Below are 17,174 nucleotides of genomic sequence, written 5' to 3'. Positions count from 1 at the left end.
TTGAACTTTGTGTTGGACGGGGCACTATATTTCTCAGTTTCCTGAAAAGACTGCTTTAGATATTTATTTGGATTCCATGTTTGTGACTATTTACTAAGTAAACAGAACTAGATCTATTAATGTGAATCATCAGAGATTCTCTGAGCCACTTCAAGTGTTCCATGGTTTTCATGTCCTGATAGTTCATACTGGTGTCATTCTTCAGCAACTACATTTGCCAGGCAAGCACACCTCCTGTTCACTCTAAGGAGTTTGGCCAGTGTGTTTCCTATGGCGCTCCCTCCTTCCTGACATACAGGGCTAACAGCTGCCAGAACTGATGGACATCAACAGGAATATAGTAAATATCTATGAGACATTATGGTGTTATGCACTTTCTTGCCCCCAAAATATTGTACAAAAATATTATTTAGAAGACTTAAAGATATTTGTATGATCAAAGCAAGATGTCACAGCCCAATAAAACAAGGGCTTAATTTGTCACTGTATACCTAACATCCACAAGTTGCTAAATGGGCCAAAAGTCTTGCTCTAAATTACATTTGCAAACTGACACCCATAGATTTATAACAGAAAATGTACCTGTAAGGTTGATCTGTTCTGAAAGGAATAAGTAGTTTCTTACACCACCTACAAGATGCATAAAAATATTTGGAAAGCAGATAGAGAAACCTTTTCAAGTCCAGTTTTGTTTAAGAAGTCTAAAAAGATACAAACATACAAAGTCAACAAGGATCTGATAATTTTATTCTCTACATCCATTCAGTATGCAGTTTGGCCAGAATTTTTTTCTTCACACTTCAATCTTTATCTTGGAGTCTCAAAATAAGGCCTCAAGTTTTAAGACAGTAAGGATTTTTCTTTTTAATTAACAAAGTTGCTATAAAGAATAATTTATTTAAAAACTACAACAAAGAGGCAACCACAACCTAGAATAATTATAGATTTTGTGGTTAAAAGAATGCAAAATCTGAATTTTCATTTTTAAATATTTTGCTACAGTTTCCACATCCCATTCTGCTTTCTAGCAAGTGTTAAGTTCCATGGACTTTCAGAACTATGTAAGAGCATTTGATTTGAGGCTGTTTTAAGCTGTGATAGTTTTCTTCCTAGTAGATGGTATAGTGCTGTGTTCTGGATTTTGTATGAGAAGAAAGTTGATAATACACTGACGGTTTGGTTGTTGCCAAGCAATGTTTTAACCAAGTTAAGGACTTTCCACACAGAAGGCTGGAGATGCACAAGAAGTTGGGAAGGGGCACAGGCAGGACAGCTGACCCCAACTGACCACAGGTATATTCCATACCATATGACATCATGCTCAGTAGAAAAGCTGGAGGAGGAAGGAGGGAATGCTCAGAGGGATAGTGTTTGTCTTCCCAAGTCACTGTTACATGTGGTGGAGCCCTGCTTTCCTGGAGGTGGCTGAACATTTGACTGCTGATGGGAGTTAATGAATTCCTTGTTTTGCTTTGCTTGCATGTGTGGATTTTGCTTTACTTATTAAAGTGTCTTTATCTCAACCCATGAATCTTCTCTACTTCTGCCCTTCTGATTCTCTCCCTAGTCCCACCAGTAGGGAGGGAACAAGTAGCTATGTGGTGCTTGGTTGCTGGTTGGGATTAAACAATGACAACATGGTACAAAATTAAGGTACTAACTAGTGACTAAAGTCTTCCTTTCATTTTCCCCCCTTTTAATCTATTGACCAAAATTTCTTAAGTCATTCCTCTCCTTGGACATCTAAAGTCAAATAAGTAAAAACTGACAAACAACTGCATACATCTAATATTAGCTTATTCTCATATTTCAAGTCTCCATTTATAGTAGCTCTTTTCAGCCTTCAGAACTTCACATAAAAGTTCAATGGAAGTGAAGACTCCCACATGCCTGGCTTAAACCTACTGACAACAAACTTGGTTTCCTTAGTGATTTTTCATGGACACTAAAGCAGAAGTCTGCACCTCTAGAAACAGGGGAAAAAGTAACCCAAACAAAATGATAGTATTTTACTAGCTTCTCCCAATCTTTCAAAATAAAAAAGTAGAAACATAAGATTAAATTATTCTAGACCTTGTCTCCAGTGCCAGCCAGCAGTTAACTAGTAGGGAAAAGGTATAAAGAAATAAATCAACCCTAAAGTGGCATTTCCTGTGCTATATGTGCCTTTAGAAATCAAGTTAAGGACTTCTTAACACTTGAAAACAAAACTAAACCATCAATGTTTAACAGACAATAGGTCAGGTGCTGGCTGTAGCTGCTGCCCTTTTAAAATCTTTTACACATTTGACTGTCACATCACTTAACAGTCAATTTCACAACTTGCATGTTCTGTGTAAAAAACACAGTTTTATTACTTAAAAGCTGCAGGCTAAACCAAATGAGCTCAAACAGCTTGAGAGAATCTTAAGGTAGAATAAATTTAAAAAAAAGAGTAGATACTTAATTACCTTTTCCATACCATTATATTTATTAATATTTCCTCATCTATCTTTTTCTGCTCACTTCCTCTCCCCCACTTCAGCTCCCCAAGCTGAAGGGCAAAGTAACACAAGATGGTTCAAGTAGTCAAAAAGCTGACCACTGCTGAACAGAGGTCTTCCCCCTCCACCCAGCATACATCTTTGCCAGCACTAATGCTTACATGATCTCTCCATAAGCCAATTCAAAACAGCAGGAAATCAACACAGTAAGAAAAAAAAAAGCTGACAGTTTTTCTCCTGGGTTAATTAAATTGTGCAAGCTCAGCAAAATGTTTGACTAGCATCAGAGACCAGAGAATTGGAGAAGGGAAGAGGGACATGAGACCTCCAAATTTAGCATTACATTGATTTCTCAAGGGACTTCACTCCTAACTTGTTTAGGGTGCAAAGCTGAAAATGGTTTAGACTATTTTAACTTCTGGCTGCTGCCGAAAGAGCACCAAATCCTCCTCCTTTCTCAGTCCACAAAGGTACATATGTTCATATGTTCCTACCCTGGTATGCTGATTTAGCTGGAATCAAGTTAATTTTCTTGATAGCAGTTAGAATATTTTATTTTTAGAAGCCAGCATGGTATTTTGTCTTGGATTTAGTGTGAGAAGAAAGCAATAACACAACTTTTCCATGTGATACAGTTAATATTCTCTTTCCAGTAGCTGGACTGTGTTTTGGAGTTGGTATGAAAAGAATATATGAACTTATTGAAGTTTTGGCTGTTGCGAAGGAGACCAAGGACTTTTTCAACTTTCCAGGTGCAGGTGTTCATAGCAGCAGGGAGGAAGAATAGTAAAACAGCATCTAGATTGGCATCCCAGTTGGTCAATGAAACATTCCCTACCATTTTACCATCATGCTCCATATATGGCTGGAGTCTGCTTCTATGGTTCGTTAGGTCCATTCAGGAGTTCTGTATTACTTCCATGTTATTTGTTAGTTTGGTTTTTGGCCTTTTGCCGTTTTGGCCTTTTGCCTTTTTGCTCTCTCCAGGATTGGCTACTCAGGACCAGGATACTCTCTTCTCTGCTCTTCTGTGATCAGCTCCATGGGACTGGTATTTGCAAGCAATTACCTTGTGCCGGCCTTATTGTACATTTCTATATATATATATATGTTAATTATTATTATTGTTGTTGTTGTCTTCCTAAACTGTTCTTATCTCAACTCTCATGTTTCTCCCTTCCCTTTTGATTCTCTCCCTGATCCCACTTGGGGAGGGTAACCAAACAGTTGCCATGGTTCTACTTGCTGGCTGGGGTTAAACCACAACACCTTATACATCCTTATACATCAACACTAGCATCATCTCCTGTACTTGCATAATTAGCAGTAGCAAGCAGATCTACCTCTCTGATCATAGGAAGGGCACCCGGTTTATCTGAAGGTTGACAGATGAAAAAAGCATAGACAACATGAGTTATCCAAATGCATAATGAAATTAAGATGCTATGGACTAGGTAGACAAAAATTCTATCTTCCTGAGCTACAGTCACAGGCAGGAACTACTAGTGGATGCCTAGAATACAAATGGTAAAATGGTACAAGGACAGAGCAAGCACACACTACTATTCTTGATATATTTCCCTCAACCTCCAGCAATTGCCAACAAATCAGGTTCTACATGAGCTAGAATGACACCTATGTGCCACCAAATAAAGACTGCTCTCCAGCATTAGGAAAATCAATGTAAGAAACACTTCCCTGGCTGGACTGAGCAAACCCAGTGGAGGTCTGAAGAAGATGAGAGGGAATTTCTCAGTTTTGCTATTGAATAGCTTCACTATTGAAAGGATGTGCACCTCTTCAAAATTAATGTTACTGTTAACCATGGTATATGCTAATGTGCCATGGATTCAGCCTAAGAACACAGAAAACCCAAAGCTGACAGCATGTATTGACTAGGTAATGAAAAATCTATGCTGACTTGATTCAAACCTAAAAATCCGTAATAGTGCAACTATACAGGGTACAGTTTTTACTATAGTATAATAAACTGTAAGTATTAACATTATGCACAATTATAGCACAAGTAATTCAACAACTGCAGTAACACTGGCACTGTGCTAGTCATTGCCTGCAGAGCTTAAATATCAGGTCCAAAACTACAAATTACTTATTTACACTCTTGTTCACTAAGGCTACATAAGCACACACACATTACAGGCTGGGGCCTAAGAGCAGAAGTCAACGAAGGAGGATGAAAGGAGGAAAGAAATACAATACTGGACACAGTTATCACAAACTGCCATGTTTTCTTAGCCATGAGTGAATGCTCTCTGATTTGAATAGGATTTCAAGTTTATGTGTTCGTTTTCTTGACAAAATCATCACAAAAGATAAGATTTCTCTTTTAACAGTCAAGATATAACCATGCACAACTATACATGATTTTTAGCCTCTTCTGCATCTACAGCTTACAGAACTGAGTTACTACAACATTTCAAGTTAACTTTGAAAGCTTGGCTTTTTCATGGATTACTATTTTGCACACTATGAAAACCAGTGGCAGAGTTTTTTTGAAGTCAGAAAATTATTCCAAGTCAAAAATTACTTTATTTTAACATTTTTATAGCATTTCTGTTACTAGAGATTTCTCTGAATCTCCAGGGCTTCACATTCTGTCTTTGCCTCTCAACACGGTTATTTCCCTTCTCCTGCAATACATTCTGGCAGATTTTTTAAATCTTTGCCGTAGCAACAACTGAAGTTCCCCTTTTTGCCCTGGTTGGGGCATCCCTGAATGCCAGCAACCAGTGGGAGCATGGAGACAGGAAGAGGAATGGAAGAATCCAATAGATACAACCAGGACGAAAGCTCTTAAATTATGGGCTACTCAAAAAGCAAAAGGTCATGATGGCTGGGGATCAAGATTTTGCTGAGGTACTGCAAAAAGCAACTTTGATGGTTGAAGGCAAAGAAGAAAAGGGCTACTCTACCAAGAGAGCTGGAAGAGCATTTCTGATGGGCTGAAGAGTTGGAAAGAAATGAAAAATTTATCAGCCCATCCTGAAGAGACCATGCAGTGCCAAAAATTCCAAGAAAGAAGGGCATGGCGTGGAATGGGAAGTTGTAAATGCTAAGAAACACTTCTAGAGAAGGAAGAACAAGAAGTGGGGCCTCTGATATGGCAACAATTGGGGCTACCACAGATCTCCATTTTACCTTCTATAACTGAGTCATGATCTTCAGTCAAGACCCTGGTTTGGGAGAAAAGGCAGAGAGTCTGTTTACTTTCCCTGCCCTCAATTCCAACTAAGGATAACCAATTGGAAGTGTTACAGTAACGGCCAAAATTAAACAGAATTACAATCATATTATGTGTGTAGGCAATTCACAATGCCTCAGTAAAGACACAATACAGTTTAACGAAAATATGATGGACCTCCTGATTCTGAATGAGATTTCCACATATATGATATATATAATTTAATAATACTTAAAGTCAAGCCAGGATGGATTATGGTTGTCAGTCCACTTGTAACTCATCCTCTGTATACAAAGCACTACCATAAATTTAATGTAATTTTTTAGTTTTTCCTTAGATCCACATTCTAATTCAGCACAAAATGATTATTTGTAACTGCTTAATCCACATAGGTGAATATGTGGCTCCATGCCATGAGTAAGAATGCCACAAAAAAAGTACATATGATCAAAACTAAGAAAACAGTACTACACGTGTGCATGATGGCACCAAACTAAGGTTGCCAAGCAACTGTAACTACTGTATTTATTTCCAAACTTTTGATAGACTGCTTAAGGAATTTAAGGTTGCAAAGCCATTGCTTTGCAAATGTTCGTGCCAAAAAAACCCACAAAAACCAACCAACTAGCAACCAAAAAAACACAAAAACAAACAAAACCCCCCAACAATACACATACAGACCCCCAAAACAAACCCCACAAAACCAAAAAACTTTTTTCTTTAATGTAGCATCCTACTGATACCTATGGTGATAAACCTGGTGTGCAACATTGTTTTGCAAATTAAAATGACAACATCAGTAGATTACAGTTGTCAGTAGGACATGCACAAGACAGTTTTGCCTCAGGGGGCAGAAGATAATTGTAGACCAAAAAAAAGGAGATGCCAGAATCATGAGTTTCACCAGAGGCTTTGATCTTTCTTCAACAGAGGTAATGGCATGGAGGAAGGAATGCAAAGAAAGCAATCCTTTCAAGATCTAACCATTACTAATTTAAATTTGTGAGATACTTCCAAAAAGGAACTAGTGTTTAGGTCTGCTCAAAAGGTAAAACAAATGAAACCAAAACCATTAAAAATATAAATAAATAACCAAACAAACAAAACAAACCAACACAATATGTAATCAATACAGGAACTACTGTGGCTCTTCTCACAGCTTTTCAAGATATGTGTGGGTACTGTTTGGTTTTCCTAAAGTTTAAAATAATGCATGCATTGAAAAACACAGGGAAATAGGAACTTCTTCAAACGAGTAGTTTCATTTCTGGAGACTAGAGTCAACTTGCAATTATCCTGCAAATAATTATCTGGGTTGATGACTGTGTATGTCACAGATGTTAACTCAGACACTACTATGTAAATGCAAGTCCATTCTTTTCTCAGCCATTTCACATTAAACAGTTTTTTTATGTGGGACAGTGACTTAAGAAAGGTTATTTAATTTCAATGCAGTCAACTTGTATCCAAGAGTGCATGCAACATATTCACCCTCCTGAATCCCTGTGCTCTTGGATATGCACTGTAAACACAATAAATTGCTTTATCATGCTGAGTCAGTATAGCTGAGCAGCTCTACACATCATTCCTCAATACCTGTTTTGTATAAGATATGCCAGCCCTTCCCATTAACTGAGCTAGCAGGCAGTTGTTGCATACAATCTTCTAATTATAACACAAATAAAGAATGGAGGCATGAGTTTCAATATATTGACCCTAAGAATTAGAGTTAGTGCTGATGGCTAATGGGAAAAAAGCAAGAAAGCTACCATAATTCATATAGTGGACAGAAAGAAGACTGAGAAAATTTGTGATTTCCACCAGACATAGCGTATTTCTTGAGTAACCAAGAAAACAAACTAGTTTTGTGTTTGAATTAGCAATAGAGTCACCATACAGCTAAAAGAATGTCTGCATTCTCTGCAACACTTCATACTTTACTTGCACAAAATGTATCCTGAACAGACTGGTAAAATAATTCAATGCAAAAGAATTGTTTAAATTTATATTTAAAAATAAATAGTTTCACATCATCTGCAGAACTTTCTGTGCTTGGGAAAACGAACAAACAACAACAACAACAACAAACAAAGACAAAAAACAAAACCAGTGTAAATTGGTTGGCAATATGATTATATTTTACAAAGAAAAAAAAAAGTGTCAACACCAGTGCGACAGGCAAAAGAACAATCTTAGGAAGATTCCATAGTTTTAGAAAGGTGGTTTTAAAAAAGAGCTGCTTCACAAAAATCAATACACTTTCCCCATAGGTTCATGATGTAAAATTCTATAATCAAGGCTTGTAGATTTGTAATTATGGTATGTCAGCCACATTTAAACAAGACTGTTAAAAGATTGTTAAAGTTAAACTAACACAATTGCAATGTGAATTGTCTTAGTCTCATTCTAATCTACTGGTGTCACTTCCACTTAATCAGATGGAAACTATGGGTAAATGTCAGTACTATTTTCACATGACCCAGCTTACTTTGTTTGTAGTAGTTTTAAAAATCGTTGGCAATCTGAAATGAGAATAAGATTTTTTTTTTAGTTTTTCTGTTTTTGTTTTATTTTGTTTTGCTTTGTTTTTCTTCTAATCAATTCCTTCACTATCCAGCAAGTTGCCCAAGTCTGGATTTACTGAGTGTAAGACTATTTTGAAAGGATTAAAGCAGAAATATTGCTTGTTAGGACATAAGCCACAAATGCAGCAAACATTACTATTCATGCTCATCAAATCTACTTTTTCTGAATGACAAACAAATGAAAGTATGCAATCATCAAGAGTCTGGCTATCAAAAGGTTCTCCCCATTCAGAGTTCAAATTTTTCACTTACACATAGCAATGTAAGAAAAATGAAGGCAAGTAAAGTACCCACGACTTACAATATATAGTCTCTTGAGGGCAGTACTCAAAGAATTTATGATAAACAGATTAAAGAAAACCTCCTCAGAGCAGAACAGCTGCTTTGTTCTTAGTTTGAAAAAAAAGATTAGTTATGTAACTAATGAGAGAAAATAATGTCATACAGCAGATGACTAAAAAAAAGACAAAATGTCAAAAAAAGTTCAATACCTCCTAATGGTTCTTGACCCTTATCTTTTTTTATATACTCTTATAGCTTGAGCATTGAATGTCCCTGAAAATCAGTATTACAGGCTAAATTCAATGTACTTTTCTAAACTGCAGATACAGAAAAAACTCAGGAAAATTAATTGAAGTGTTAAGCCATTTCCTTTATGGCATGTTTAATAAGCCTCTTTGTGAGCCTTCTCACACACTAGGAATAAATACAAATATACTTTTTCTAGTCCAAAATAAGAGGGCAATGTTAACGCTCCTAACCTGACTCAAGTCACATGCATACCCAATGTGGTAGAGCGTAACTAGGCTTCTAGTTGAAGAAGGGTGGAGTGGGAAAGAGCCACACCTCTTCTTGTATCTGCATGCTGCCATCACAGAAGTAGGAGCTGCTGCTGTTTTATCTCCCCTATGGGAATGTAAGATAACTCCTTTTCGCCTTTTTTTTTTTTTAAGCTACCTTCACTTAGAGTATGCCAGCTGCTGCAGAGTAACTGTAGATGTGCCTATTGTTACCACACAACAAACATAACCTAATTTTACTTGCCTATTCACACAGCCATGCTCCAAAAGCAAACCTGGATCCTGTTGATGGTATCTGTATGATTTCCCTGAATGTTTTATTCCTTTTCTTTGTACTAGCCCTGAAACATGTACAGTTGTGTGATGAGCTAGACCAGACAGGCCTCATCCTTCAAATAGTGGTTTTTTTTCAATCCTGGTTATTTTTTGGTGTATCAGCTCCCTGAAATATACATATGTGTGGCCACCTAGGTCCTTGCACTGGGCACAGAGGAGGAGGTTGTAACAGCCCTAACATTTGGATTAGTTTATGCCATCACGGACCAACAACATGCCTTCTCCTGTCACAAATGACAATTGTTTCAGCTCAGAGGAATCCCCACCTACACAGTACCCCTGAAACATACTGTAACTTATTAAGCACTGTTTTTAAGAGGTCACAGAATTTGTATTAGGTTCATAAAATAGTTCTCAGGAATAGTCAGACTTTGCCTGAACTTATGTTGGCCAGAGTAGAGATTTTTTTTTTTACTTGTTCAACTGTAAATGCTGTTGTGACTAGGTGAGAATTACCTTTCTTCTTATTTTTGCTAAGCTTTGTACAATCTTGTGGTATAACACTATTGTATTGATTTTTGTTACTAACAAAAATGAGTTCTCTCTGACTTAGAATAAAAAAGTAGCATAAATGATCAAATCTTATGAGAGCAGGAGGAGGGGATGATAGCAAAGCCCTTGAAAACAGACACAGGAAGATGCTGCAATGCCCCAGTGTCACCAATAGTCAAATATTGGTCAAAGGAATGAAACCCCGAGAGACAGGTAAAACCAGTTTTAGGATAACAAAGAAAAATTATTCAACACATGTAATACACACCATAGGCAGTAAATTCAGATAAAATGTGGAGTGCAAAACAAGAAAGAAAAATATGTGAATTTTTTATATGCATTTCTATATGCAAACTCTGAGAAGTACAAAGCAATCAACATCATACTCCTCTCAACAAAGGATTTAGGATGCTGATGACTTTGCTTGAATTTGTCCCCTCCCCACTACTGAACTGAACCAGTGGCCCTAGTACATAGAGAGGCAGCAAAAAGGTGAGTATACCATCAGGGAAAGGCTACTATTAAGAACAAAATAGGAACATTAGAAACTTTGTGTATGTTAATTTTGACTGTATATAACTTGAACTGTGTTAGCATCATTGTAACAGAACTAATATCCAGTGGATTTAAGCAATCTAATTTGTAACTGGCATGCAACAAGCTTGGAACAAAATATCATGGATTTCCATGAATCAAGTGAACTAACAGAAAAGCCACACTAAGCAGTAAAGAAATTGCTTACACAGGACAAGCACACAGTACTACATTTTAATATCTTGTTCTCAGCTCTCTCAAACTACAGAAGCAGAGAAATGGAGAAAAGGAACATGCAAGCTAATCTCTGTGTTAAAAGCACTACGGACAGCAGCATACAGACATCAAGCAAGATCCATGTGCAGTTATCTGCATTAGGCCACTTCCAGGCCCAAAGGGACATAGCCACATGGTAAAGCATTTGCCATGGAAACACTTACATGAACGCATGTGAACACTGCACTGGCTCTGCTGGTGTCTCCACACAGTTGTTCAATGCCTAGTAAAGACTTTCTCCTCACTGTTTCCCAGTCTATGAGCATGAGGAAAAAGCTTGTTCAGGTAACTTTTGTGATGAGTTATCATTCAGCAATGGTCACCTGAGAAGCTATTCAGTATTACCACACAGTTCTCTCAGTAAAACTATCGAACAGCAGCAACAAGCCAGTAGTGAAACTTGTACAAATTACAAATTCTGCAAAGTAAAATTGTGTCTTATTAGATAAAATAACTTTCTCAAAAGTCTCTGGACAAATGAGTTATACTTTTAGCTAACAAAAAGTATACAGCGACTGAAAAAAATGATAAGTAATTCTGTTTCCCCCATATCTCAGAACAGTTTGTCTATAAAAACTGACCCAAACCACCATCCACTTAAAAACAGACAGGGGTCATTTACAGTGTTCCTGTCCAGGAAAGCCAGTAACCACAACACAGGTCATGAAATGGACCCAAAGCAAAAGGCAGTCACTAAGCCACTCAATAAGACTGCACAAATCTTTCTAGCCTAATAATAACACGCAAGTTCATGACTTGCACAACCTGTGTAGTGACAGGAAACAAAACTTTACAATCATATAATCAGTGTTTTGCTTACAGCAGTCCTTAAGAACCTTTGGAACCTAGGAACTCAGAAGTGCCTTTATCTAGCATAAACCGAGTGATAAATCTGTATCCATTTTACTTTTCTAGTCTGCAAGTCCAGTCTTTCACAGCTTATCAGGTATGAGAAAGTGTGCCCATCTTGCTGTTTAATCTTTTACTAACTGAAATTATTAGTCATAATACAAAGTTGTTTGTCTGAAACTGGACTATTTAACATCTTCATCTGGCACACATAGTAATTCCTCTCTTTGCCTGAGCCAGCGCAGTCTTTGAAGGATGTAACCCTAATAAACCCTTCTGTGACCAAATATTTAATGTCAAAGCCATGTGTTTACAGTTGTAACAAGAAGGATTCAGGCAGTTAAACTGCAGCTTTTCTTAAAAAATAAGACTGTGTTAAAGCTAGTAAAATATGATACTCAGATTATGAATTCACCATCGATTTTGCAGTGTAAACTTTCAAATAAGAAATGACCTATTCAGCACTTATTTTGGTAAAACAGGTAAGACTTCATGCCTGGGCATGTTATCCAAGGAGACTGCCCTGTACACTGACGGGGCAGCGTGAGTCCCCTGAGCTCTCAACATCACTAACGAAACAGAACAAATTCCCGCTTAATTGTCGTCTGGAGAGAGAAAGGCCTGCTAATGAGGGCGGTGCGCGAGGGGACGAAAGCGGCAGCAATGGCAGAACTCGTGCCAGGGCCGCTCTCTGGCACACCCCGGCACACCCGTCCAGCGCAACAACACCGCCAACAATTCCCCGGCCCCACAGCCGGCACGGCCCGCAACGCACGAAGCCCCGCCGGCAGCTCCTCCGCCCGGCCTGGCGGGGCCTCCGGGGACCACGGCAGGGCCCCCTCTCCGCTCAGGGCAGCGAGGCCGCCCGCGGAGCTCGCAGCAGGGCCGAGCCTGCTCTCCGCTCGCCCCCTCAGGAGCGCCCTCGGCCTCCCCAAACAGCTCCCAACGTTCCCCCAACGTTCCCCCAACGTCCCCTCAACGGCTCCCAACGGCCAAGGCGCGCGCCACCTCGGCACGGCGGGACTGGAGATGCGGCGCCCTCCCTCACCCCGGGCGCACTCACCGCCTCACGACGCCGGTCTTGATCTTGATCTGCCTCAGACGCGGGTCGGCCATGGCGGGGCAACGACGAGGGCCAGGGCCCAGCGGCGGAGGCTGCGAGGGGACGGCCCAGCGCCGTGACTGCGCACCCCAGCCCTGCGCATGCGCCGAACCGCCAGGCTGGGAGAAACCACCGGGAGCGGGGGAGTGGCCCCGCGCTCCCCCCATCCCGGAACAGTGGGGGCGTCCGGGCAGCGAGGGGGAGATGGGGGAATGATGTCGTCACCATAGCGACCAGTGAGGGCCGGGCCGCGCGCGGAGCGGCCTAGGCAGGGCTGCGGCGGCGTCGGGCCGCTTAGTGTTTTTTACCATTAGCTCACAAGCACACAGGCAAAAAAGTGCGAGTCCACCCTCAGATGCAGAACAAGGAAGGGTAACAGCTCCCAGGGCGCTGTCTGTAAAACCGCGCAGTGACAAGCCCCAAAGGGGAGCTTGGACCAGAACGGCTGCTGGACAGTGAGACCAGGACCCCTGGGTGGCCAGGGATGCCCCCACCACCGTCTGCCTCCTCTGAGCACTGAGGGGGGGCTCGCATGCTTTTACTTGATTTTCGAGTCTAGATTATGATCATTATACTGATACAGCAGACCACTTACTAAGATCCAGCCCAGTCTGTAGAAGGTCCGGGTGTTCAGAAGCCACAAAATGTGTTATAAAGTTCAGTATTATGCGACTTACAAGTTATACTACACTGATTCTGCTTGTAGAAATCCTGTGCCATTCTAATAATAAACTCTGGCTATACTAATAAAAATTTGTTAAGAAAATGCTCTATTTGTAACTACAACCTAACGTTGTCTCATTCTGCCAAGGATCTCTAAAATAACTTTTCTGTCCCCTCAGTGTCAGGTGACTGGTAGAAACAAACATAGGCAAGAGCAGCACTGCCAGCTCAGTACTAGAGGTATAACTGACTGATGTTTCAAGGGCTGTTTTCCTTCATGATTATACTTAGCTGTAGCTAACAATTTAAGGGATCAAATTCTTGAGGAAAAACAAAACAAAACAAAACACACAACTTTGAACCTATGTTTGAATTTACCCAGAAATAAATAAGAAAGATTTATTAATGGAAGTTTTGTTTGTTTTTTTTTGTTTTTTTGGTTTTTTTGGTGGAGTACAGTTCAGGAAGGTCTGTAGAGACCTTTTTTGTGCCACATCCTGTGTAAGTCGCTTGCCACGACTCTTGACATTGCCAGTGACTGATATTTCCTAAGCAAAAATGGCTGCAAGGGGGGAATGTCATGTTGCTTTTGGTGATGCGCCAGTTATAGGTCATTAGCCAAAGGCTGTGGGAGTGTGGCTGGCACTACTGGACACATTCAGACACAGCATAGGGAAGGCAAATATTGCTCAAGTCCATGGAGCTGTGTCTCAATTCACAGATGAGGACAAATGTGACCCCCTATTACTGAGCTCAGCAAGCCTCCCCAGAGGAGACCTGCGAGATGGGCCAGCCCAAACAAAGGCTTGGCTCAGCAGGTTGTCTCCGCCAGGAAATGCAGGTCTCAAAGTCAGCAGCCCACATAACAGCCTGAATGAATATGACCTGGATACAAGTTCACAGGTGTATCATGTGTTTGATATGCAAACCCACCATCAGGAGGAGAAGGAAGCAAACAACATTCTGGCAGCTACAAGGGAAAATGCTGTCCCTTACTTCCACAGACATTCAAACCTTATTAATCTGACTTTAGAAAGTTATATTAGGTCATACTGGGGCTGAAACAGTACTCTAAGCAATTCCAAGGCAGTACGATGACACACTTTGAAAACACAGACCGCTGCAAGGAAAGCTGCATTAACACCATGCACTTACATAACAATTATTTTTTCAAAACTAGTCTTTGATGTCATTTCTATATTGGACATAGTTGTTCCATAAGTGAGGAGGCCAACAACAAATAGCAGTATGAAAATAAAGATTGCCTAGAAGCAACAATATTAAGAAAAGTAACTCATGTTTCCGAGTGCTACAAATGTTTTATTTCTAGCCCTGAAACACTGACTCACATCACTGACAGTATTTAGGCTTAGCTACTGAATTTTAGAAGTAGAATGCAATTGTTTTCTTACTGCTAATTCAGATAACTGAACAGATCATTGTATACCAAAACTGAGTTCACACTTAAACATATATGATGATAACTTGAAAACAGTGTTACTGGTGGATGCCAAAGTGTATTGTAAAATGTGTCTAAAAGTGTGATCTACTTAATTATTAATACATCTTTGTATTAGTACCTAAAATTGTAAGTTAACACTCTTTAAAACTGTAATTTTATTTCTAGGGATCCGGATATCAAGGAAAGTATGTATAATATTTTACAGGACAGACACCCCTATTTTATTTAAAGGAGTTTTAAATTTTTTTTTTTTAAAGAACTCCTTTGAAACAATTTCTAGCCTAGTCAGTAGTAGATATGTTTCCCTGTCAATTAGTCATGTCATACCGGAGTTGAATATACTCAGTTACTAAGATTGTGAATCTCCAGGTGGTACAGAAACTGTTGATTCTTCAAAGAATTTTGGCAGCATTTGACTTGTGTTACATCTAGTTGAAAGATCTCATAAGATCTATTGGCGTTAAGTCATGTGTGCACACTGTTGAATAGAGGCAGGTCCCTAAACACAATTTGCTGATGCCCTAGCTATGCTAACACAGTACCTTCACATGTACCTTTGCATGTTCTCCTGTATTGCTTCTTCCCTGTATTGCTTCTTCTTCTTAAAGCCGCAGCTGCTGTGAATATGACTTCCTCTCCTCTGACTGGTGTCATCTGACCATCTCAGCTTTCATTTGGCTCCATATAAGGAATATTTCCAAGGTAGTTTGTTACATGTTTTGCACAAGTTTACTTGAGCAGGTGTGTCACTGCCAATGTACTATGCCTTCTGTATAAAAAATTCCAGCTAAGTCTTGTTTATTTCTTCTGGGTAAGAGCACACATGGTGATTACTGCTCATTCCCATTGCGCTGAAGAACACAGAAGTGTAGGCAGCTGATCAGCCTGATGAACTCGGATCCCTGCACATGTAAACAATTACATAATAGATGTTTAATGAAATGTTCACAGTGCACCCAATTCATGTTCAAGGGAGCACAGCAGGCTTCAAAGCACTTCCTGCAACTCATAATATTCATTGTGAAAGACAAGCTTAAGAAGTTAATGCCACACATATGCTTTGTCACAACGAAAGAGCAGACAGAATCAAAAGCATGGCAGTAGGCCACAAATCCTTCTGATATTAGCAATTCCCAGTTAACAGGTCTCTCAGTTAAAGACTACCCTTAAGAGACACACAACTTCTAATATGTGCAAATAGTAAGTCTCATTAATCCTGTACTCTCACCATTTCTCTTTCTCTATTTTAAATTAATTCCCTTGGCTTTAGTAAGAATATTTCTGAAATAACAGGGCTCTTGCAGTGGAGCTGTTTTGTGTTGTTACACCACTAGTTCATTTGCATTGCAGAGTCAATACGTTTGTCAGCTGCTATGGTTTGAATAAGAGGTATTATGCCACTTCCACCTGTGCTGCCAAATTAACAATGTATCTTGCAGAAGGGGGTACAGTCACCTCTAAAGTCCAGTGGCGGTGGCCCAGTGGCAGTTTCCATCATCTCGTCCATTACCAGTTGATTGAGACAGCTTGAAAAACCCATGGACATAGCCATGCCAAATGTACATTTGCTTCAGCTGAAGACTGAGACCATTACTTTAATAAGTAAATGTTCAATGAGCTTTTATACTATTTTGTTTATCCATCAAAACCATCTGTGCAGTTTGAATATAATTTCATTTTCATTTATGATAAAACAAAATGTGGAAATCATTTAGTCTTTGATTTTTTTTCTCTGGTATTAAAAGCAACTTGCATTTCAGCCTCCCTAAAGAGTATGACATAAATAAGGTTAGATTTTGAATAAAAGTTAGCAGTGTCTCCTTAATCTTTTAAATACATTCAGTAGATAAAATTAACCTCTGTTCAGCTGGCCCACACAAAGCTAGGCAAGATTTAAGTGCACAAGAATGATTTTCCCTGGTAGTAAGCATACAACATAGTATCAGTCTTCTTTGCAGTATAGACCTCTTGACTCACTTTCTTATCAGGTGATCATCACTGGTCAAAATGATCTTCCAAAAATATTCACCCCAAAATGCTTAGAGAGTTGTTCAATGTCAAAAACACAGGCAAGTAGCACAGGCCATAGGATGGGACACGGATTAAATGGGTTGCTGCACCAGAGTTTGTGAGATACCTGTTGAACACACTGAATATGAAGGGTGCTGTGTTTTGTTACAGAAGAGACTCAATTGTGTTGGGAGTTTGAATGAAGGAGGAAGGAGACACCAGGCAGAAGCTGAAAAGAGTCAAGGACAAAGTCTGTTTCCATGTCTTTCTTTGTACCCTCCCCAAACAACACCAGGACAGATTCTTATTTCATCTCTGTTTCTATCAAAAGGAAGTAACCCACTACGATTTGGAGGTATAACATCAGAAGAAAACATACT

At 39.5% G+C, this 17,174-nt stretch overlaps 1 protein-coding gene across 1 annotated transcript in view; it reads right to left on the bottom strand.

Moving 5' to 3' along the window:
- TBCA (tubulin folding cofactor A) overlaps nucleotides 1-12,762 on the bottom strand; it is a 33,763-nt gene extending 21,001 nt beyond the window's left edge. Inside the window, exon 1 of the mRNA XM_080362124.1 lies at nucleotides 12,621-12,762. Within this exon, the coding sequence (XP_080218250.1) occupies nucleotides 12,621-12,673 (53 nt within the window). The 5' untranslated portion in view covers nucleotides 12,674-12,762. The remainder of the gene's footprint in view (nucleotides 1-12,620) is intronic.
- Nucleotides 12,763-17,174: the final 4,412 nt, after the last annotated feature.

The sequence above is a fragment of the Nesoenas mayeri genome (assembly GCF_963082525.1).
Source record: "Nesoenas mayeri genome assembly, chromosome: Z".
Classification (NCBI taxonomy): Eukaryota; Metazoa; Chordata; class Aves; order Columbiformes; family Columbidae; genus Nesoenas; species Nesoenas mayeri.
This window is presented reverse-complemented; position numbering and strand designations above follow the sequence as displayed.